This window comes from Microchirus variegatus (assembly GCF_963457635.1).
Source record: "Microchirus variegatus genome assembly, chromosome: 9".
Lineage (NCBI taxonomy): Eukaryota > Metazoa > Chordata > Actinopteri > Pleuronectiformes > Soleidae > Microchirus > Microchirus variegatus.
Window position 1 is genome coordinate 23,473,257 of NC_139810.1, and position 22,676 is coordinate 23,495,932.

General features: G+C 40.9%; 1 protein-coding gene across 1 annotated transcript in view; it reads right to left on the bottom strand.

The window, feature by feature from the left end:
• lama5 (laminin, alpha 5) overlaps positions 1–22,676 on the bottom strand; it is a gene marked incomplete at its 5' end in the record, with an annotated part of 90,805 nt that overhangs the window by 35,847 nt on the left and 32,282 nt on the right. The window contains 7 exons of the mRNA XM_083895505.1: positions 703–793; positions 1,212–1,330; positions 4,837–4,952; positions 13,283–13,380; positions 13,894–14,064; positions 14,372–14,490; positions 16,167–16,284. Coding sequence (XP_083751631.1) covers positions 703–793; positions 1,212–1,330; positions 4,837–4,952; positions 13,283–13,380; positions 13,894–14,064; positions 14,372–14,490; positions 16,167–16,284 — 832 coding nt within the window. The remainder of the gene's footprint in view (positions 1–702; positions 794–1,211; positions 1,331–4,836; positions 4,953–13,282; positions 13,381–13,893; positions 14,065–14,371; positions 14,491–16,166; positions 16,285–22,676) is intronic.

Genomic DNA, 22,676 nt, shown 5'->3' on the forward strand with positions numbered 1-22,676 from the left:
TTGAATGCACATGTGCAATTGTTCAATGTTTCAGTACTTATTGAATAACATGCTGTTCTCTAAAAAGGTGATTAACTGGAAAAATCACAACTGTCTGATGAAGTGGTTCAATTGACTATTTGTATTCAAACAGTCGTCTTCATCATGATGTGCAAATGTTGACATCATGAGACCAAGCCAACACTTTCACAAATTGATCAAGTTATTGAGACATTGAGATTTGTTGTTGTGGTATTGCCATCACTGTTATTAGCTCTTGTTTGAGATAAAGAATATACTATTACACCCTTCTACTTAAAGGGGACATGATATCCTATATCTCCAAGTTAAACTAGTTCCCTGGTGTCCAAATGAACATGTCTGTGACATGCTTCGGTCAAAATATCATAAGGATGAAGCGCCACAGCAGTTCAAAACAGAACAGAACACTCCCTTTAATAGTATCTCTTTTGGTCCACCTTAAAGGTCCACCTTAAAAAAAAAGTAAAACATCAGCCACAGAGGCTACTGGGAGCTAACAGCATTTAGCATTTGGAAAAGTGATCATTTGCAGGCTCTAGCAGGCACATTGCCATCATATAGAACAGATAAATCCTCTGAGGCTGGAAGTTTGTGTAGAACTCTGTGCTGCACTGTGGAGCCAAGAATAGAACTTTTCGCGGACTTCCGGTTTTTATATCGAGGACGACGACTGTGACTCACGTGAACAGGCCAGTGGAGATTCAATAGGTTGGTCTGGCGACCTGTAGTAGGTGGGGATGCAGCGCTCACAGTTGACTCCGGTGGTGTGATGCTGTGAAGCAACAGAATTCATCATCGCAGGGAAAGTGTAACTAACTTGTATTTTAAATCAGAAAAATGAATGTTCTTCACGATCACGTGAAACAGCCTAAAGCCATCATTCAAAAAAAAAAAAAAATTGATCTCAGGAACTTCTTTCAACTTGGAAACCTGTTGTTTATAATCTTAAAATCAGGCTGTTGACACATGGAAAAACTACAACTACAACAGGCTGTTCCACTCCAGTCCAGCAGGTGTAACGTACAAGGCATCTTCTGCAACACAAGCCCCGCCCCCAAAGGTTCCTGTGCTTTCACAAAGAACTATCAATCAAATGAGATCTTTTTTTTTGTAGGGGGAAGGGGTAAAAAGAACGTGATTAAGACCCTGGTTCCTGACAGTGGATAACGACATGGTCCATTGTTAGTTACCTGACATTTGAGACAGACTCCTCCCCCTCTGTGGTGTCCGTGGGCGTCGATGCTGCCTCTCCGCTGATCGACCTCGGGGTCGTAGTAACAGTCAAACGAGTGGCGGTGACAGTTACACGCTGAAACGGAATGCAGCGTTCTGGTTATAGGCTGATAATAAACACATTTATTTATCAATGGTGTTTTCTTATCAAGTAAATGTGGAACTGATTTAATTATGAATTTCATATCTGTATATTATTCACATACAGTATATTTGATGTGGAGAAGATTTAAATGTTAGATTTGGAATACTCACACACACACACACACTGACTAGAGACAAGAAGCAGGAACAAACTCAAAACTCAAAAACGGACTGAAGAATATAATTAAACACATCCTTTCAAAAAAAAAAACCAGAGGATATAATGTGACATGTGAATCACCCTGTCATTAATCTCAGTCTGCTCCTCTGAAGTCACTTCAAATACACACCGAGGATCATATTCACCGTGTTTCCAAACAAATCAAGAAAGACAAGTGAAAGAGGAGAGGCTGTAATTAACACACACACACACACACACACACACACACACACACACACTTAAAAGGACATTTTGATGAGTTAGTTATTAGATACAGACGTCTGAACATGAGAGGATGAGGATATTCTATGAGGGTTTTATTTCAAAGACTGTCATTTGAAGCGGGTGCAGCCTCTTTTAGGGTCTATTGACTGGTGATTATTTTTAGATTTCATTGAAAGATTCAAGAAAAAACGCAAACAAATGTACTTTCTTCTCGATTATGTGTTTCACATGATTCATCTGCATCTTTAAAATACCAGATTATGTGTTGTTGTTTTTTTTACACCTTTTGGACGCTGCTGTGAGGCGTCAGGATTCTCTGAGGCTCAACTTATAATTTACTCCACTCCACTTCACTTTTTTTACTTTTAACGACCTCTCATCTCAGTTGTCCCCCGTAAAAAACAACTTCTTCTGTGAAAGCAGATGTTTAAAATGTTCATTTGGTGTTTTAAATATAGGAATAAAGCGCTAAACTGAAGGTTAGGGCAACCTTTGAAGAAGAAGACAGGGAAGATTTACACTTTTCATTATATATGAATAAAGAAAATATGGCAAGTATGTTTCAATATTATATACTTTCTGACACTGATAGATCAGCCAATACACAGTATTAAAGACATATTAGCCATGATTTAAGCATAATTGAAGTTTGATATGTCACAATTTATAATAAAGCATTATTAGACATCCTTCCAGCATGTTCCTACACACTCTTTTTTATCAGCTGATCGAGTCAGACTCTAGTTTGAACCTAATTGGAGGCAAAAGAAAGATAACTGCGAGATTAAGAAGCAGCTTTTGCTCTTTAGTCCTTCACTCTTATCTGTCCCTCAGCACCTGAGAGGTGCCGGCTGAATAAAGCAGCGCTCCTTATCCTCCAGCTCTGCTCTGATAGTATGGAAGTGTTTTTTTCAGACGTGAACCACACTGTGGCCACGTCTGAAAAAAAGCCACAAAATAACCCCTCCAGAACAATAAAGTTACATTCTACTATAGCAACGCACAAATCGAAATCAAAGCAGAAGAAGCCATTCATCTCTATAACGGATTATAACGCAACAACATTACATCCTATATTTCCTCACTCGGCTTGTATTCCATTGACCTGCTGGCCTCTGGGTTATGCTGCAGCTCCTCTGTGAAGACCTTTAAGGTCTTAAGGCTGAGCCGAGATATTTGTCAAGGCTCTGATAAGCTGCTACTGAGCTGCAGTAAACATGACACAACTGGTCTCACAGCCTGCAGTCTTGTGCTGAACCGTGACCACCTAGCAGTCAGGATGCTATGCCTCCGCCAACCCGCTGCTAGTAACCATTCATTGTTGAATAATGGCCAACAAAAAAAAGAGTTATATTAAGATTTGAATCATGACATCATTGCAGTCCAACATTTGGACACTGATGAACTAACTGAAAACATATCTATAAAGCAGTGTGTGTGTGTGTGTGTGTGTGTCTGTGACGGGCATATCTCGCTGACCGTTAGTCAGATCGACCTAAGATTTTGGATATAGGTTGAGCATGGTGTGCATCCTTGATTTTCATGTTTTTTGGAGTAATTTTAATTTTCGCTGATTTATCACGCTACACCAGGCAGGCAGCGGCTCATCAGCAGCAGTTGCGCTGTCTGGAGCGGGGAGGTGGGAGTGAAGAGGCTGTCCTCACGGTGGGTGAGACATTTTCACACGGTTCACCGCAGAACATGGTGTTGTGCTGAAACTACGAAGTCGGTGTCCATTCACCAATATGCGAGCACATTTTAATTTTGCATTAGTGTGCTACTACTTTTCAGCTAACTTGGTGAACCTGTTTTCCAAAAGTTAAGCTAGCGAGGCTACGATTAACGTTAGCGTAGGGCTAACTTAACACAACCGCAGAACACGGTGTTATACTGAAACGACGAAGTCGCTGTCCATTCACCAATACGCGAGCATTACGGCTAACTTGGCGAACCAGTTTTCTAAAGGTAAGCTAGCGAGGCTACGACTAGCATTAGCGTAGCTAGCTGTTTTGTGACTGTCACGTGCCACGCTGGAATCTCTTAACAAGGCGTATTTGATTTGTGTCGTGCCTAATGAGTTTGCACAGTGTTTTTTTATTATGTTAGCCTTTACGTTCCTTATCATGCATTACCATAACTGAAAAATCTTCTTCAACTCCCACTACAGCAATATATACTTCCTACGGGCACTGCACTATTTCAATAAAATTAACTTCGAAAGTGACCTTTGCTGACCCCGTTGCTCCTGTGATACTCATATTATCCCATGTTTAATATAACAGCAGCTTTAGATCATTGGGACAACACCACGTCCACCCTGACTCAGATCACTCAGAGAGATTGTTCCCGGGGTCACGATCGTCAGATAATCGTGCCGAAAAAAAAAATCAATCATGCGTGTTTAAAGTAAACAGAGATTTGTAGCTTTATAAACTAACTGAACGTCCGTTAGTCACTCTTCAGACATTTACTCTGTGAATGTTAAGGCTACCGTGTAGAACTCCAGACTCAGTGTGTGCATCGGGAATTTTAAACACAAGAAGCAGACGATCCATCCATCCATCCATCTTTTTTATGTGTCTGATGCAGCCCGATGAAGTTACACCAAACACACAATATTCTCTTTGACCGTCATGGTCAAACCACTTATAATCCACTAAGGAGAAGTCATTTAGTCCACTAACACTTTATTCTGATTCAGCTGGAGTAAACACATCACAAAAATTCCACAGCACAAATAAATATTTAAACTAAACATAGAATAAGAAACAGGACAGAAATGCATATTTATGTACAGTATATGTACAGAATATACAGAAACATATTATGTGTGCTATATTTCATGGAGTGGACACTTGAAGAAAACCAACAGCAGTCCGTGTTTCTCTTCTTGTTCTTGTTGGACTAGCACGTGAAAGAACACACACATTCCTCTGCAGGGATCAGTGAGTTAACCCTGTGTGTGTGTGTGTGCGTGTGTGTGCGTGTGTGTGCGTGTGTTCAACGCGAGTGCTTCTTTTGTGAGGGCATGCGCAGCGTCAGGCTCTACTCACGTTCACACTCGTTGGCTCTGTAGGTTGTGGCCGGCTTCCACGCCAGTTGGTTGTACCCTGGGCAGCACTGATCGCAGGAGACGCCGCAGGTGTTGTGCCGACAGTCGCACTGTAACCTGTGAGCGACGATGACAACACAACAACGACAATGTGAGGATCAGCCCGGTTCTTGTGACTGCACTGTGTAATCGTGTAATCCCACTTTTCTTCACGTATTAACACCTTATTCTACATAACCTTAAGCTACCTCTATCACGACATGAATGTACTAATAAAGGGCTAGTATGCGACTTATATGCATGTTAGTAAGTACCTAGTTAAAGGTGCATTATGTAATAAATCTAAAGCAACTGGCCATAAAATCCTCCTAATATGTCACAGAGACTCAGGAATAATGTTCATATAACAAACTGAACTCACCAACAACAACAGTACAGCCAAAATATTTGCATAAAAAAAATCTTTTGCAGACTGCAAATCATTTTGAAATCATGTTTTGGCATGTGGCGCCGCCTACCGCCGTCTACCAGTCATTGCAGTCAGTAGAGTCTCAGCTGCCGAGCAACCACGTGTTGCCAGTTACGTCTGAGCTACAATGGCGGAGAAATCGAAACCTAAAAGACCTCGGTATTTTGAATTTGAGTGTAGTAACCGTTTTTGGCCACATTCTTACATATGGCGCCTTTAATGCTGGATGTGTGATCCCTAATCTAAAGATCAAAAAAAAAGAAAAGAAAAGCCTGGTTTAATAAAGAGAAATAATAATAATATCATAAATAATCTCTGAATGTGACACTTTGACTCTTTTAAGTCACACACATTCTGCAGATTACAAAAGTATGCTGTGGTGTGTGTCTATCTCAGGTCGTCGTGTTTTGGGTAAAACATATTTTGAACGTTTCCTCAAAAGTTCACATTCTTCTACAACTCAAAAAGGGTGAAAGAAAGGTGAAAAGTGGGAATAGACCCCCGCCCAACAATGAAAGAGTTAATCTTTCTCCTCCATCAACAGTGGCCGACTGCTTCACTCAGGCTTTTAATCTGATTAGTCTGTAAACCTGCTGCCTGTTGAGTGTGTGGCAAAAAACACAGCAGGAAGGCAGGAGAGAAAAAATAAAAAAACCTCTTCACGTTATTCTCTCGTCTCTCCGAGGCGTCTTCACTGGTCAGTGAGAGACAAACACAGATGACTGGAGTCACGGGTGGAGAAAAGTGGGATTAAAAAAGATGAAGAGGATCATCCCCCAAAATGTTATTCCTTTCCTCTTCCACTCATTTGAACCCAGTCCTTAAAAACAAGCATGAAATCCAATGTCAGATGACTCCAACCTGTAAGTCAGGGTCCAGACGAAAGATGAGGAAGAGATCGATGTGCAACAAAATCTAAACGCAACCATGGCAGCCACTGCCATGCATGTTTTTGATGTTGAGGTGTGTTGGAGCAGGGAAACATCAACAAAAACATGCAGGGCAGTGGCTCTGCAGGACCAGGACTGGTGAAAGAGCAGGTTGTGCTTCAGTGTTGTCAGCGTGGACATCAGATAAAAACGTGAAACATGTTTGTTTTCGATGACTTAGCCTTCATTTTCTATTCTCTGGTCTGTGCTGACAACATATCCGTGGATTTTGTTTCAACTTGAAAATTATGTTTCCAGCTTTTCACCTTTTTCCCCTATCAGATCACTTCATTCTCTTGTCACTTGCACATACTTTATTTCACACGCTCTCCTTCGTGCATCCTCTGCCTCTCCATCCCTCTTTCCTTTCCCTCACTGGTGCTCAACTGCGTTCAAGCATTTACGAAAACAAACTCTGAGCCCCGAACTGACTTGTTTCCTGGTTTCATTTATGAGCCGTGGAGCAGCAGCTTCCTGACTGAAGCGTTACTCAGCAGGAGGTGAATCCGGTCTTAGTTTTAAATCCGTAAATTACCAATTATTTCACCAATTTAGTTCCATTAAGCACTTGCCTGTCATCAACTTCAGTGTATATATTTGTTGCTTTTACTTTACTAAGATAGAATTTGCAAGAGCACATCTCAAATTCTGCAGCGCAGGATGAGTCTGTGTTTTGTCAACAGTGAACAGAGCAGCGCTGGGCCTCACTGACGCTCTCAGGTGTGTGTTTAGATTCACATTCAAACCTCTTGCCCTCTGTAACTGTCAGGAATCACGGCAGCGTTAGCGGAGCGGTAACAAGAAGAACTAAGACGTGTCGTACTCTCACACGCACTCGTGCAAGAGACAAATGGGCTGTTTCAGTCCAACCGCAACCTCACAGACAACCAACTGAGACTTTGGTTATCTGTGCTTTTGACACAATAACAGATGTTTAAAAAGGATGAAAACAATGTTAAAGGGGATATATTATGCTAAATCGACTTTGTAATCATTTAAATCCTTATATTTGGGACTCTGGAGGTCCTATCGGCAAATGACTTACTCATGTTTTTGTGGTCCTCTTACAGGAGATAAAACACGCGATGTTGACTTCCGCACTCATTGGGACGTCACAATGCGCTAAATTCCTGGAATTGTTGTCTCGCGGAGCTCCGCTTTGTCCGTAAAACATGTGAGAGTGCTGGCGAGGGCAACGGTCTCCGAAAACCGGAAGTCTGCGAAAAGTTCTATTCTTGGCTCCACAGTGCAGCACAGAGTTCTACACAAACTTCCAGCCTCAGAGGATTTATCTGTCCAGTGGATACATGTTATATATGATGGCAATGTGCCTGCTAGAGCCTGCAAATGATCACTTTTCCAAATGCTAACTGCTGTTAGCTCCCAGTAGCCTCTGTGACTGATGTCCCTTTCCTGTCCCTTAAGTTCCATTTTACTTTTTTTTTTAAGGTGGACCTTTAAGGTGGACCTAAAGAGATACTATTAAACAGAGCGGTCGGAACAGGGCTGTTTCGGCAGCGTGATTGAACTGCTGTGGTGCTTCATCCTTATGGTATTTTGACCAAAGCATGTCACAGACATGTTCATTAGGACACCAGGGAACTAGTTTAACTTGGAGAATTAGGGTAAAATATGTCCCCTTTAAGATTAAAACTGAAAAAGATGCTGTTTAAATGAACTACAGGTAAGCAGGCAACAGAAGATGACTTTCTATTCTTAAGTACTTACTTTAAGTGTCTTTGTCAGTCTGCCTGCAAACAAGAGTTAATTCAAATCAAATTTTTTTAGCTTTACTTTCTGTTTAGCGGAAGCTTATTTCTTATTTCTTCTTCTATCTTTGGCGCATAAATGGAGGAAGCTACAGTGCGTCACTAATTAAAGCACAGACGAGCAACTATATTTGCATTATTCATCAAAAGCAAAGGAAAGGTAGCCGTATGAAAGTCATCTAATCTGTGCACAGTCAGTCTTCTCAAAGCTACAGTAAGCAGGGTCCACAAAATTAACAAAAATAAACAATAGCTTTAAGATTAGATGATTAATACAGTAAAATGAAATATTTAATGCACCATATTGTTAGCATCACTCTGTCACACGCAGGTTAAAACAAATTCTCTCGACACAACAACAGCAAAGACTTAAGACTGCCGTATAAAATATCTTCCAAAACACAATTATGTGTAATTTAATCAACACCCGAGATAACGACTGTAATTGTACAGTTCAGATTTCATGAACTCCGTGCACTTTAATTTAATGCGTCTCTGGCACAGTGTGAGCCGAGGTATATTATGTTTACTGAGAAAAGTGTTTGCATTGCCATGGTAATGTATGGCTGTTTAACAGAGTGTGTCTTTATACGCTGATGATGTGTAACGCACACAGACCACACTGAAATAAAAATATAATTTCTGGCCCCTGAATTCTCTCTTACTCTCACTTGTATTGTAAAAACTACATTTTTAAACAAATATTATGAATTTAGATCATGGTTATCTTAAGATACTTTATCTAAATTGTGTATTTTTTGGCCTTTGCTGTACACGTATTAAGTATTATATCGGCAAGCTGTGAGAATAAATCTGAAAAGTGTTAATTAGGAACATGTTAAACACCTTATTGGATCATGTTGTTACCATCTGGCTGCTTGGTCAATAATTCGTTGTGTTCAGCTCCATTTGCTTTCACTTTGCTGCATCACTTCCAGTTCAGGTTCAGAGCCCAGAGATGTGAGGCCACATCTGGGTTAATCATTAGCTGGTGTGTGTGTGTGTGTGTGTGTGATTAAGTCTAATAATGTGTGTGTGTGTGTGTGTGCGTGCGTGGGGGGAGAAAATAAACTTCTCTTCTGGGCCTTCACTGAGGTGTCGGAACAATAACTAAAGAAAAGAAGGAAGGAAACAGTGGAGAAAGAACTGCCGTTCAAGGTGAAACAACTGGACTCAAGACATTGTTACAGGCGACAATTCTTCATGACAACACTCTGAGTACAAACATGTTCCACACAGCTGAACTCAGGGAAATGACGTTTGTTTTTGCCATATCACAGACAGTGATGATGTTCACAACGATTGCAAACTTGGTAGTCCTGGTAGTCAACCTGCTTCTTACTGACTATAATGTAGTTAAGTATGACATCAAAAACCCCAATGAAAGTGAAAAATGTCAATGTTTTTGACCTTTATAAATATATCTGGACTGAACTTGTTTAATTCGTGACTCATCTGACTCAAAATAATATACTGACCTCAATGGAAAAAGTAATTATCATGAAAAGAATCCTTTCAAACAGTTTAAAAAAAATATAATCCCAGTCTGGTAAATGGAATTCAAACACTATTTATACACACAACATGATTCAGAGTGCATTCATGCATTTTAAACTTAAGTCAAGAGTCATGGAATTAATGCTAACCCTCTTCCATGCTTGCAGGTGTTTGATTAATGAGGAAACAGGACAAGGCGCTCAAATAAATCCGTCCAGGAAAACTCATGGAGAGTTTGGAGATGGACCGTCTGCTCTGTGTCAGAGAGAAGGAATGTGGAGCAGCTCATGTCTGATCTGAGAACTTACATCAGCGCTGCCTGCATGTTGTTTGATGTTGGTTGCATTCAGCAGGTGTGTTGTGACAGGAGGACCGTGGCGATCGACACCTGCTCTGCTAATGTCATCGAAACTGTTTGAGTTGTAGACGTCACTGTGACGACGAAGAGCACCGGACAGATTGAGCATTTGGAAAAAGCCATTGTTTGCCGACTCCAGCAGGCACATTGCCGTCGTATATAAAATGTAGCCACTGGGCACGTAAATCCTCTGAGGCTGGAAGCTTGTGTAGAACTCTGTGCTGCACTGTGGAGCCAAGAATAGGACACTTTGCGGACTTCCGCTCGTCTGGATACTATTGCCCTCGCCTGCACTCTGGCGTTTTTTAGTGGAGCTCCGCGAGACAACGACTGCGGAAATCAACATTGCGTGTTTTATCTCCTGTACTTAGACTGAGGTGGACCACAAAAACACGAGTGAGTCATCTTTTTTCACACTTTGCCGACTGATAGGACCTCCAGAGTCCCAAATGTAAGGATTCAAATGATTAAAAAGTCGATTTTGCATAATATGGAACCTTCAATTTATCAAAATTGACCGAGTTGATGGAAACATTCTGGGTGAAGCTGGATCTGTAGTCGTGATTTATTTATGTTTGACAAGTAACCCAAATAAAAATCACTCGCATCGTTATCCCCATTTCTTCATCTGTAAGGCTTTCTTTTATTAGTGCATTCCTCAGTATTCACTTAAGTGGCTGTTATGGTTCAGCTCCAAGACTCGACTTCAACAAAAAAGTCAACTTCAACTTCCAAGAAGCCTTCCAGCACAAACGTATAATTACAGAGCTAATGAGCTGCTGTTGCAAACTCCATTTTCCAAGTGCAAAAAGCTCAAGTTTCACTTCGTGAGAGAGTATTTCACAGTAAAAAAATTGGTTCCTTCTCGATTCTGGTTGAGCGCCAGTAGTTTTAAGAGCAATCTAAACTCTCTTATAAAGTTAAAATAATAAAAAACAGTAGCATGTGTAATCCCATATCTTCCATGTTGTGACAAAACTCCCATAGCGCGTAACCCCAAGAGAAAACAAAGACACCTGCATGTCTGCAACTGCTGTCAATCAAAGCTCAGCCTCTCTATCCACGGCAGGATGTGAGGGTCACAGCAGGGTGACCACCTCCCGTCAGTTGGTGCATTGATTTTCCCATTTTCTCACTTTGTCGCAGCAACACTTCCTCTGAAATCCTTCCTTTTACTCCCTAATACCCCAATCAGTCATGTGCAACTACAGGGAAAGAGCTGCATCACTGGCTTTCCAAGAGCCCAACTCCAGATACCTTCAACATGTCTGTGCGAGTGAGTGTGTGTGTGTGTGCGTTAATGTATGTGTGAGTGTGTGAGAGAGGGAAATTGTGTGTGTGTGTGTGTGCAGGCATGCGTGTTTGAGCATAACTCATGCTGGATTTGACAAAGTAATGAAGGCTTACAGTGAATTCCTCCACAGCCACCAGGTACTGCAGCTACACACATGCACATGCATAGATAAACTGCACACACACACACACACACACACACACACACCTGCTTATGTACTCACATACACACATATTATTATATTAATCACACACTGCTCACTTCCACTAGTCATGAGAGACCTACACTTATCTGGAAATTCACACATACAGTCCGTGCGCATGCATTTGAACGAGCTCCGACCTTGTTTTTCTCGCCCTCGACAATAAATAAAAAGTACATTAAAGGGCGAGACACCTCTATTTGTAAGGAAGTTGAAGTTCCTCACTTCTCCACTGCCACCTGTTTCTTACTCAGGTCAATTTTTATGAGCACACTAACAACAAACAAACAAAAAAAGCATCTCTACAACTCAGTTACCGGCTCCTCAGGTCTCTTTGTCTTAGCGTGAAAAGGCATACACTACCGTTGAAATGTTTGGGGTCACTTAGAAATGTCCTTATTTTTGAAGGAAAAGCACTTTTTTTCCAATGAATATAACATTAAATGAATCAGAAATACACTCTATACATTGTTAATGTGGTAAACGACTATTCTAGCTGCAAACGTCTGGTTTTTAATGTAATATGTACATAGGTGTATAGAGGCCCATTTCCAGTGTTCTAATGGTACATTGTGTTTGCTAAACATGTTAGAAGGCTTTTGGATGATTAGAAAACCCTTGTGCAATGATGTTAACACAGCTGAAAACAGCTGCTTTTGCTGGTTCTTTTGACGAAAGGGTAAAATTCATATTTTGAATAAAAATCATTATTTCAAATTTTGTCAATGTCTTGACTGTATTTTCTATTCATTTTGCAACTCTTTTGATGAATAAAAGTGTGAGTTTTAATCTAAAGCAGACAAAAACTGTATCGGTGACCCCCAAACTTTTGAACGGTAGTGTAGATATGACAGAAAAACCCACCAAGTGTCTGCTAACATCATGTTATAATATGTCATACTGCTGCTGTCCTAAATCACTATAGCCGCGTCAGGCGTCGTATCCATCAGAGGATTGCGTCGTTGCAGCATTCTCCCATTTCAAAGGCGCCAGTGAAGGATACAAATGGTGGATCCCTCCCTGGCAAACCTATCTCAGGGTATATTTCATGCCAGTGATCAATCACTTCTCAAAAATAGAATAGAATGGCAGCAAGTTTGTGAGATGAAAAGTCGTCCAAGGAGCATGTTCAAATTCTAATTTCCCTGCGGGGATTAATAAAGTATTTCCGATTCTGAAGCTTTAACTCAAGCCAACAGATAATGGTGCAACTGATGAAAGGACAAAGATCTGACAACACGTGATTGACAGGTAAAGGAAGATACGTTTTTTGTTGTGGGGTTTGCAGCGGAGCATGCATTTCCTCTGAACTCACTTTGGATTTGACACTGTTGGCATGAACCTGGCCCCATCATAACCTGCCGACTCACAAAATTGTTTTAGTGTGAGTCTCGGCCAAATCCCTGTGAGCCAAACACTTCAGCTTTTAAGTGCTTAATTTTTAAGGGTTAGGTGTTTTGGTTTTTTTCCACTTTAAATAAAATTGAAGATTTGTTTTGTCAGAAGGTTTGTGTGTTTATGTGAGGTGTGCAAAAGCAAGAAAGCAGCAGAAGCAGATAAAACCCCAGCCAAGAATCCCTGACACTCATATTAGAGTCACAGGTCAAGGAAAGAAGGATTTCATAGCGTGCTGTTGCAGATGAGAGTCTGACTCACAATGCTGCACTAGCAAAAATCACTTTATGAGCTTAGCAAGATTTATTCTCATTATCGCGTGCACATATAAACCCACATTATCCAGTCAAAACAATGTCGGTCTGCCGCGTCTGTGAATCATAGAAGTGAAGTCTGAGTCACTGACTGTTTGTCGAGCTTGAAGGCTTGAAAGATTGAAGCCTGGACCTAATGAGGCAGAACCTCATTTTTGAGGTTGTGTGTGTGTGTGTGTGTGTGTGTGTGTGTGTGTGTGTGTGTGAAAGGTAGTCTTACTTGTAGGGATCGTTGGGGTCTTTGGCGTCGCAAGCCTCAGCGTGTCCGTTACACACACATCGTCCTCCGATGCTGATATCTTTGAGACTGTAGTAATACTGCAGAAGAAGAGCAACAACATCCCCAATATTAACATTTACGATGTTTAGTATTTAGTTTCGTAGTATTTAGACTTCTGCAGATACAGTTAGGTGAGAAGATCCTAAATTATCTCTTCAAAAAAAAACTCTCATTAACCCTTAACTCATTGGCTGCCAATTCAAATACAACAGTTCATTGCCATGGCGTATGATGAAAGAAGAGAGTCTACTCTCTCTTTTGGTAGTTTTGGTGTTTAAATAGTTATAGAACACAACCTTTTGTGGGTCTTGGAAAATCAGTCAAAATGCTGTAAATCGCTTGGCAGTTCTGCACTGAAAATGGCTGGCAGCCAATGAGGCAAATATGCGATTGTGTTATTTAAAGTGATTTTTAAGGGCAAAACATGTGTTGAAGATTTCAAAAACGAACACGTAGACCAGAAAAATATAAGTTTCTTCAAGTACGGAGCAAGTCAAAGGGACATTTATGTCGTTTTCATGGTGTAGCCGGTGGCTGGGTTTGTTTCCTACCCTGCGGGTGACTGTGGGGTCGCGGAGAGCCTTGCCCATCAGGTGTCCCAGCAGCGTGTTGGTTCTCAGGAAGCGCAGCCTGATGTTTGTGGCCTTGGTGAAGTCCCTCAGCACTGGCGAGTAGGAGAAGTTCATCGCACCAGGACGACCGTTCACCAAAGACACCACGATCTAGTGAGGTAGAGGTAGAAGGACAAGGACAAGGGATTGCAGGATGATGCAGGATTGTTTCACTGACTAAATTAACTATAAAAGATATACAGAATATTTTATATTTTATGATTTATAAGAAAAAAAAGAAGGAAAGAAACATCAATGAAAATAATTTCAGAGGCTCTTTTAAGTTGGCTCTAAATCCAGATGATAATCCAGGTTACAGTGACTGATGGAAGTCTAATGTATTGCTAGATATTCATGCAATTGTGTCTCAATGAGCCAGTGAATTAAATAGTGACATTAATTTACGACACAAACATACCTCGCCGTTTTCCAGCGGAACTATCCGGGAGTATTCCGTGGTGCAGATGACGTCATCGTCGGCGTTGATTCTTTCGATGGTTCTCTGACCAAAGCGCTCAATACAGTCTCTTTTAGAGGCTACACACACACACACACACAGACACACACACAAATTGGGAGGTGGGGAGAGAAAAGCTTGTAATTAGTTGAAACCACCTGATGTGTTGAGAGCGAGTGTGAAAACATCCTGTGGTATTTTAATGATGCGTTTCAGTGTGAGAAGGGTCTTTGTCTGCGATGTCTCTTAACCCCACTGTGATAAAGGGTTGGTTGTAGGTCACTGACTTCTCCTTTTTAACAAAAAAAAAAACAAATCACTGGTGTGTTTTTGTTGTTGTTTATATAAACCTGAGCAGAGGATAGTGTTATTATTGGTTCAAGCAAAAAAAAGCACAAATGCAGGATAAGACAACTCTTGCTCTTGTGCAGATGATATGACTCCTTAAAATCTTTAAAATCCATGAAGACACACGGATGAAATTCCTGGACATGTTTTCAGTTCATCTCAGATGTGTCCTCGACACAGGAGACAAACACAGAAGACAACAAAACCAAAGATAAGGAATTTATGTTATAATGATTTGATAATGTCAGGATGTGAAATCTTCCCTCTGGGATAGAGTGTGAGTGTGAGCTTGTACCAGCTGCAGCAATTCAAAATATAACTGTCAAACAGGTCCAGGATTTACAACTCTGAGGCCAATACTAATTTACCCTGTGCTATTTACCACAGACACACACACACACCTCCCCACCATTGTCTGACTGTGAGACGATGCAGATAACGCGGTAACATTTCTTCAGCTTGTAATAGGACAAAGTAATTGTGACGGAATTATCTTTGGACGTTTTGAAGCGTTCACTAACAAAGGACAAAAATTAAGCTAAAGTCTCATTCAGCAAAGTAAAATTCGGGTAAAATGGAGAAACAAAAAGGACAGGAGCTGATGATTCCTGGAAGCACGACTTCAAATGGGTAAAATGGGGAACAAATGTGTGCTGCACTGTGGGAGGAAGATCAGCTCCAGCTGCCTGTGGGCCGCTGTCAGTCAGCCAAACGTAGGTGATTGCAGCACAAACACCCGTGTTGTTGTTGGTTTTTTCTTTCTAAAAATAGCTCACAAAACAACGCATTTGACCGTATATGTACATCGCGTGTTCTCCCTCTTTCACTTGCAGTTATTTATAGTTCCTTTAACCTTTAAATTTGAACTCCAACATCTGATTTAGACCAAATCAGACAAGACATGGAGTCCCTGTGGATGGAGATCATTGGGTCTGATTGCAAAGTCTGTATTAAAGATCACCTGGAGCAGCTTTCAATAAGGTAATGTCAGGTGGTAACACACACACACACATAGAGATGAGGTACACCCAAACCCCGCTGACTCTTTCTCTGATTTTCATCATGCCGCGACCTGTTACAAGACATGCCTGGAATTCCCCCTCCAGGGCACCCTAGATTGACAGCTGCCACAGTCAATCAGCTGGCAGCTCTATGATGTAATGACGCAAATGACGCCCCACCCCTGACCCGAGACCAACAAACCAATCGGCCAATTAGCCGTTGGCCCTCGGGGCTGCTGTTAAACTCCGAGATGAGAGAGGGGGAATCAAACCGAACCCTGGGGGACGTTAGGAAAGCACAAAGAGATTGTGACGGAATCTGACTTGGTTTGGTTCCGAATAACCCTGGAGTCAAATCATGTGCATGTGCTGTGCGGGTAAACATATATGTGTATGATTTCACTCACAGGCGAAGTACTGCCAGGGTAGGTAGGTCTGACCAAAGTCGGTAGATCGCTCCAGAACCCAGAGGTCCGGACGGGGAGAGTTGGCAAACTTTATCAGCACGTAGGCAACGTGAAAGAGCTGCAGAGACACACAGGGAGGAAGAAAGTCACGTTAATTCACATTAAACACAACGTGCATCTTAAGTTTGCAATGTTTCCGTGTGTGTGTGTGTGTGTGTGTGTGTAGTCAAGAGGAACGGGAAAATACAAGAGACTAAAAAAAAAGAAGAATGAAAAGGAAAGGAAATTGGAGCCAAGGGGATGAAGGAATGCGGGAGAAAAGAAAAAAGAAAACAAAGGAAATCAAATCAAAGACATTCAACAATTGGGGTGAAAAGGGAAATAGGAGCTGCCGGCTTCTAATAAAACCAATTAACCTTTGTGTTGACCCGCAAAGTTGACGTGTGAAACGTCTCGAGGGACGTCCCATTGAAATGAAGAACAGTACTGAACTACAGTACAACGTCCCGGGACATGAATTGATAACGCGCACCAGATGCTCCTTCGCCACGATCTCGACTCTCGGAGCTCTACGGCCATCTGCGGCCGTCTCGGTTTGCCTGTCATCCCTCGTTCATTTCCTGACTGAAAGGCGCTGACGCTGCGTACACGGCGATGACAAACTGCTCTCCTGGGCAGAGAGAGAGGGACAGGAGGGAGTCGAGCAGATCTACTGTTTGTCTGTAGGGCCTTAAAACTGCTCCCCCGATGAAAGGGAACACTTTGAAATAACACGGTGATGCACGTAATAATAACATTGTAACTAATCATGACAGTGTGTGTGTGTGTGTGTGTTGAAAGCTGAGTTTAAGTAAAGCCTGTGTATATTTGTTGAGTTAAATATGTTTTTCTTCTGTTACAAATACAAATATGGCTCCGTAATAAAACTAGAGGTGCATTTCCATCCAGTGAGTTTCTTTTATGTGAATTTTCAAATGAAAATAAACCTGAAATGACGCAAAAGTCAAAGGGATAAAAGAGCGAGCCTAAACTGTAATGTGTAACATTTAAATATCTGAAAATTTACAATCAAACCATTGTTAAATGAGTTGACATAATGCTGATACATCCTGTCAGCTCCACACAGCGATTTTTTAATGTCAAAATATATGGAAGCAACAGATGACAGCAAACAGGTCGGAGTATCTGATCTCCACATCTCTTAGATTTTTAATAAATATCAAATTGCGATTACTTTGACAGGAATGGCGATTGCGATATGATTCGCGATATCAGAGGGAATGGGTGATTCTCGTTTTCGTTGGCTTTAAAAGGTCCCATATTATGCAAAATCTACTTTTTTAATCATTTAAATCCTTATATTTGGGACTCTGGAGGTCCTACCACTCGTGTTTTTGTGGTCCTCCTCAGTCTAAGTACAGGAGATAAAACACGCGATGTTGACTTCCGCGCTCACTGGGACGTCACAATGTGCTAAATTCCTGGAATTAATGTCTCGCGGAGCTCTGCTTTGTCCGTGAAACACACAAGAGTGTGATGGCGAGGGCAATGGTATCTGAAAATGTAAGTCCGCGAAGTGCGCGAAAAGTTCTATTCTTGGCTCCACAGTGCAGCACAGAGTTCTACACAAACTTCCAGCCTCAGAGGATTTATCTGTCCAGTGGATACATGTTATATATGACGGCAATGTTGTAATTTCCTGTCCCTTAAGTTTCGTTTGACTTTTTTTTTTAAGGTGGACCTAAAGAGATACTACTAAACAGAGTGTTCTGAACAGGGCTGTTTTAGCAGGGTGATTGAACTGCTGTGGTGCTTCATCCTTATGGTATTTTGACCAAAGCATGTCACAGACATGTTCATTAGGACACCAGGGAACTAGGTTAACTTAGGGTAAAATAGGGTATAATATGGGACCTTTAACAAATATTGTGCCTCCTGATGATGAATAAGTTTGTTTCCGCTAACACATTTTAATCAAGAACTGTAGGTTATCAGCTTCATCATTAATTCATCAAAATATGACATAACAGACACCATGTTTGACACAGGATGTATGATCTGAGCATTCTTGGAAGTGAAAACCAGCCAACTTGTGTTACAAGGAGCACACACACACACACACACACACACACACATTCTTGTACTTGCTGCATACTGAGGACTGGGTTGCTGACAAAGTGAGGACCATCATTTCCACTTTATAAATCAACACAATTACAAATATCTACTTCATGAATGACATCTACAAAGAAATACTGGTTGCAGTACCATAAAATGTCTGCAGGTGGAGCCTCAGAGCAAAAAGGGCTGGAAAACTTTTTCGATTTTTTTTTTTTTTTTTTTTTTGGTCCAAATTTTTACAAAAACATCATACTTATACCATGTCGACAAAAGTAAAAAAAAAATTGACAAAATATTTTGTCCAAAATTTGACACAAACGTCATACTATATTATGTTGTCCAAAATTTGAAAAAAAAATTTTACTCAAAATTTGACAAAAACGTCATACTATACTATGTCGTCCAAAATTTGAAAAAAAAGATTTACCCAAAATTTTTGACCCAAAATTTGACAAAAACATCATACTACTGTCGTCCAAAATTTGAAAAAAAAATGTACCCAAAATTTTTGACCCAAAATTTGACAAAAACATCATACTACTGTCGTCCAAAATTTGAAAAAAAAAATTTACCCAAAATTTTTGACCCAAAATTTGACAAAAACGTCATACTATACTGTCGTCCAAAATTTGAAAAAAAAATGTGACCCAAAATGTTTGACCCAAAATTTGACAAAAATATCATACTATACTGTCGACCAAAATTTAAAAAAAAAAATGACGCAAAATTTTTGACCCAAAATTTTACAAAAACATCATACTATACTATGTTGTCCAAAATTTGAAAAAAAAATTGACCCAAAATTTTTGACCCAAAATTTGACAAGAACATCATACTATACTATGTCGTCCAAGATTTAAAAAAAAAAATCGACCAAAAATGTTTGGTCCAAAATTAGATTTTTTTTTTCTTGACAAATTCAGTATAGCATGTTATAGCAACCTAAGGAAGTGATTTCAATGAAAACAAAGTGAGGACCGGCCAAAATGTCCTCACTCCGTAAAAATGACCTCACTTTGTTGGTTAAAAACTCTCACTGGTCCTCAGTATGCCGCAAGTACAAGAACACACACACACACACACACAATGATGCACAACCTGCACACAGACACGTGCAAGAACTAGCACTTAACTCTGATAAATGAGAGAGAGAAGAATGACAAGGGGATGACGACAGAGGAGAGGAATGCATAAGGTTTTCTCTGTTGACAGAAGAAACTCAATTTCATCCGTCCATTTCCGTTCGGCCTACCAACCTAAGACTAAAGCGGCAGGAAAAAGTGCCTGGAAATTCAAAATTCTCCAAATCCAAATGAAATATTAAATGAAAAAGTCTTTGACATATCCTTTCATTTTATTTTTGGAAGACCGCACCGTGGACTCCAAACAAAAACAATGGCTTAACCAAAGCTGTGCACGTGTGTCAATCTGAAGGACAGGAAACGGAGAGCGAGGCCTCCGCTCGTCCCTCAGGGCCAAAGATATTGAAAGAAAAACCCAGAAGCATTCCTCTGATTCCAGGGTTAAGGTTTGACCTGAAGTTCAGAGCCGATTCTTTGAAACAGACGCTTCTGAGCGAAAGCACACGACTGAACACGCCGACACATCAGGTGATTCACAGTGGTGAGACTTTCACATTGACCGCGGCAGTTCAGTGAACAAAGCTACACCACTGCAGACTTTCAAAATCAATCCATCGTCGTCTTATCTGTTCTCGTTTAAAAAATGCCAGTCGGCCTCTCCGTGACAAATGATGAGGATGAAATGAAGTACGAAAAAACATGCAACCCAGATGTAAAATGGAAAATACAGAATGTCAGACATGACAATGTCATGTTTATCTTCGGACTTGGTGTAAACTCACTACTATGAGACAGAGGTGACTGTACTGAGGTGTAAAGAATTATAGATACACTAAAATACGACAATATCTCATGGCGTGATACTGTATTGATAAGGAAATGAGTATTTAAGCCTCTGTTCAGTATACTCTTAGAAATAAGGGTTCAAAAAGTGTTAGTCTACAAGGGCTGAGGTTCTACCTGGAACCATTTGTTTTTCAAGGGTTCTTTGTGACACATAGGGCTCCTGTAAGAACCATTTTGATCCGGAGTATCATTTAAAATCCCTTTCCCGAATAAAGGGTTTTAAAAGGGTTCTTGGTAACACTAATGATTGGCATCGGTGGGAATGTAAGACCTTGGTGACCAGACTAATTTGCCATTTCTTCTTATTTGTAGCACTCCTTCCTCTTTAAAACACTCTGTATCGTGTATTCAATCATCTAAAAGATTGATTTGTAGAGAGACATAAGTAAAAGATGTTAAAAAAAACCCATCATAACATAACCATCATAACATCTGAGAGCAATGGGAACAAGAGGTTACAGTGTCCCCACATATCACAGTGTATCGCACTGTCACCCCTGTATCAGGATATTATGTATCGTATCACCGAGACTCTTGCAAACAGAGCTCTAAATGTGACTGATGGAGACCGACCGGCATCACAAGGACACTCCTGCACCTCTCTCCTCTGTTTCTCAGCTGTCTGTCTCCAGCTCTCAGTGGGAGTCAGTCTGTTCTGTTGCCTGGTATGAACACACACACACACACACACACACACATTCAACAAAAGCTCCACCCACACACACACACACTCTCCATTGGATTTATGGATTAGTGGCTGCCTCCCGGGTCAGCCTCCCTGAATTGCCCGTAAAGCCATCAATCAGACTGCTGTTACCATGGCAATCTGAAAAAACCAGCAACAGGTCGGTCAGACCAAGAGGTGACAGAGAGGCTGGTCGAGAGAATGAGTGAGGAGTCAAACAGAAATGGAAGCAGTGGAGTTTTTAGCCTCTTTATATAAAGGTAAAGAGTCAGAGTTGAGGAGTCGTTTTTTTTTTGTCTCTTCACTCAAAGCCGAAAGCTCAGCACAAAAGATGAACTAATCTAATGCTTGACTTTGTTCTGCAGCCTCACAGCACTGTGGCCGTTCACTCGGTATATTAGTTTATAATTTGCGATGACAGAAGGAGGAGAGAGTGGATCAGATGAAGATGAATAGACCCAGATATCACCATCATCATCATCATCATCATCATCATCATCAGAGAGTTAGTGATCAAAGTCAAGATCAGTTCAAGTCATCCAGGGTTGACTGGATTCTAACTGGGTACATTGGAGCCGACAGTAAAGCCTCCTTTATACTCTTTTCTACAATGTTCTGCAAAAATGTGCTTTTCTTCACTTTCCTTTCATGGCGTGCACCTGTCACAGACACCATCATTTTCAGTTTCACTCGCAGAAAAAAGTTGAAATTCTCCTCTTCTTCATGTGGAGCGAACTCAAAACTCCACATAAAAGTGCAACCAAACTCAAAGATGAAAACACTTGACCTCACAAACACCATTTAAAGGCCACAGTAAAATGAAAAAGCCTGCTGTTGTTTCAGCTGAATGTGAACGAGGTGAGACGCTAACATGAACATGGACCTGGTAACTCATAATGAACCCATGTGGCAGCAGATGTTGGTCTCGTGTCTGGGATTTATACGAACAAGTGTCTGAGGAATGCAGGTGTGTGTGTGCGCGTGTGTGTGTGTGCGTGTGTGCGTGTGTTCACTTGGCTCCCGGCTGGTTTAATAACTGTACACATTCCTTGGTGGCACCACACATTCCCGGTGCCTCAGGTAACCGTGGAGATAAGAGAGGGGACACACAAAGGGACAGAGGGCAAGACGGAGAGAGACGGACGGAGGTATTGAGGATGAGAACTTTAAAACATTGTGTTTTAATTTCACAGACAGTTTATGATGGAAAGACTGAAGTCTACTAAGTCTTCTTTTTTTTTTTTTTAAAGATTTGCCCTTTTACTCCAGTCTTCAACAAGTTCCTTTTTATTCCACCCTGTGTTGTGTTATTATTGTTGCATTTGCTTTTTAAAATTGTGATTGTCCTTTTATTGTGAAGCACTTTGAGCTGCAATCCTTGGATGGAAAGTTTTTTTTGATCTCTCGGTAGAAAAACACAGGGGAATCGTCTTTATCCAAATGCAGCTTTTGAGTTCCAACTTCTCAATTTCCATTTCATTGTCAAGAGTTGGTCAAACTCTAATGGCTGGAATCACATTGGAATAATGCCAAGATCTAATCAAGTGTCCTTTGTCTCAAAAAAAAAATGTGTGGCTGTGTGTGTGTGTGTGTGTGTGTGTGTGTGTGTGTGTGTGTGTGTGTGTGTGTGTGTGTGTGTGTGTGTGTGTGTGATGAAACAAAAACAGATTATGTAATTTGAATTGAATCACAGAGTTATTTGAGAACAATTATCCAGCCTGAGAAATAGGATTACCACACCACTGTAGTGAGAGAGGCAGGACTGTTTTTTTTTGT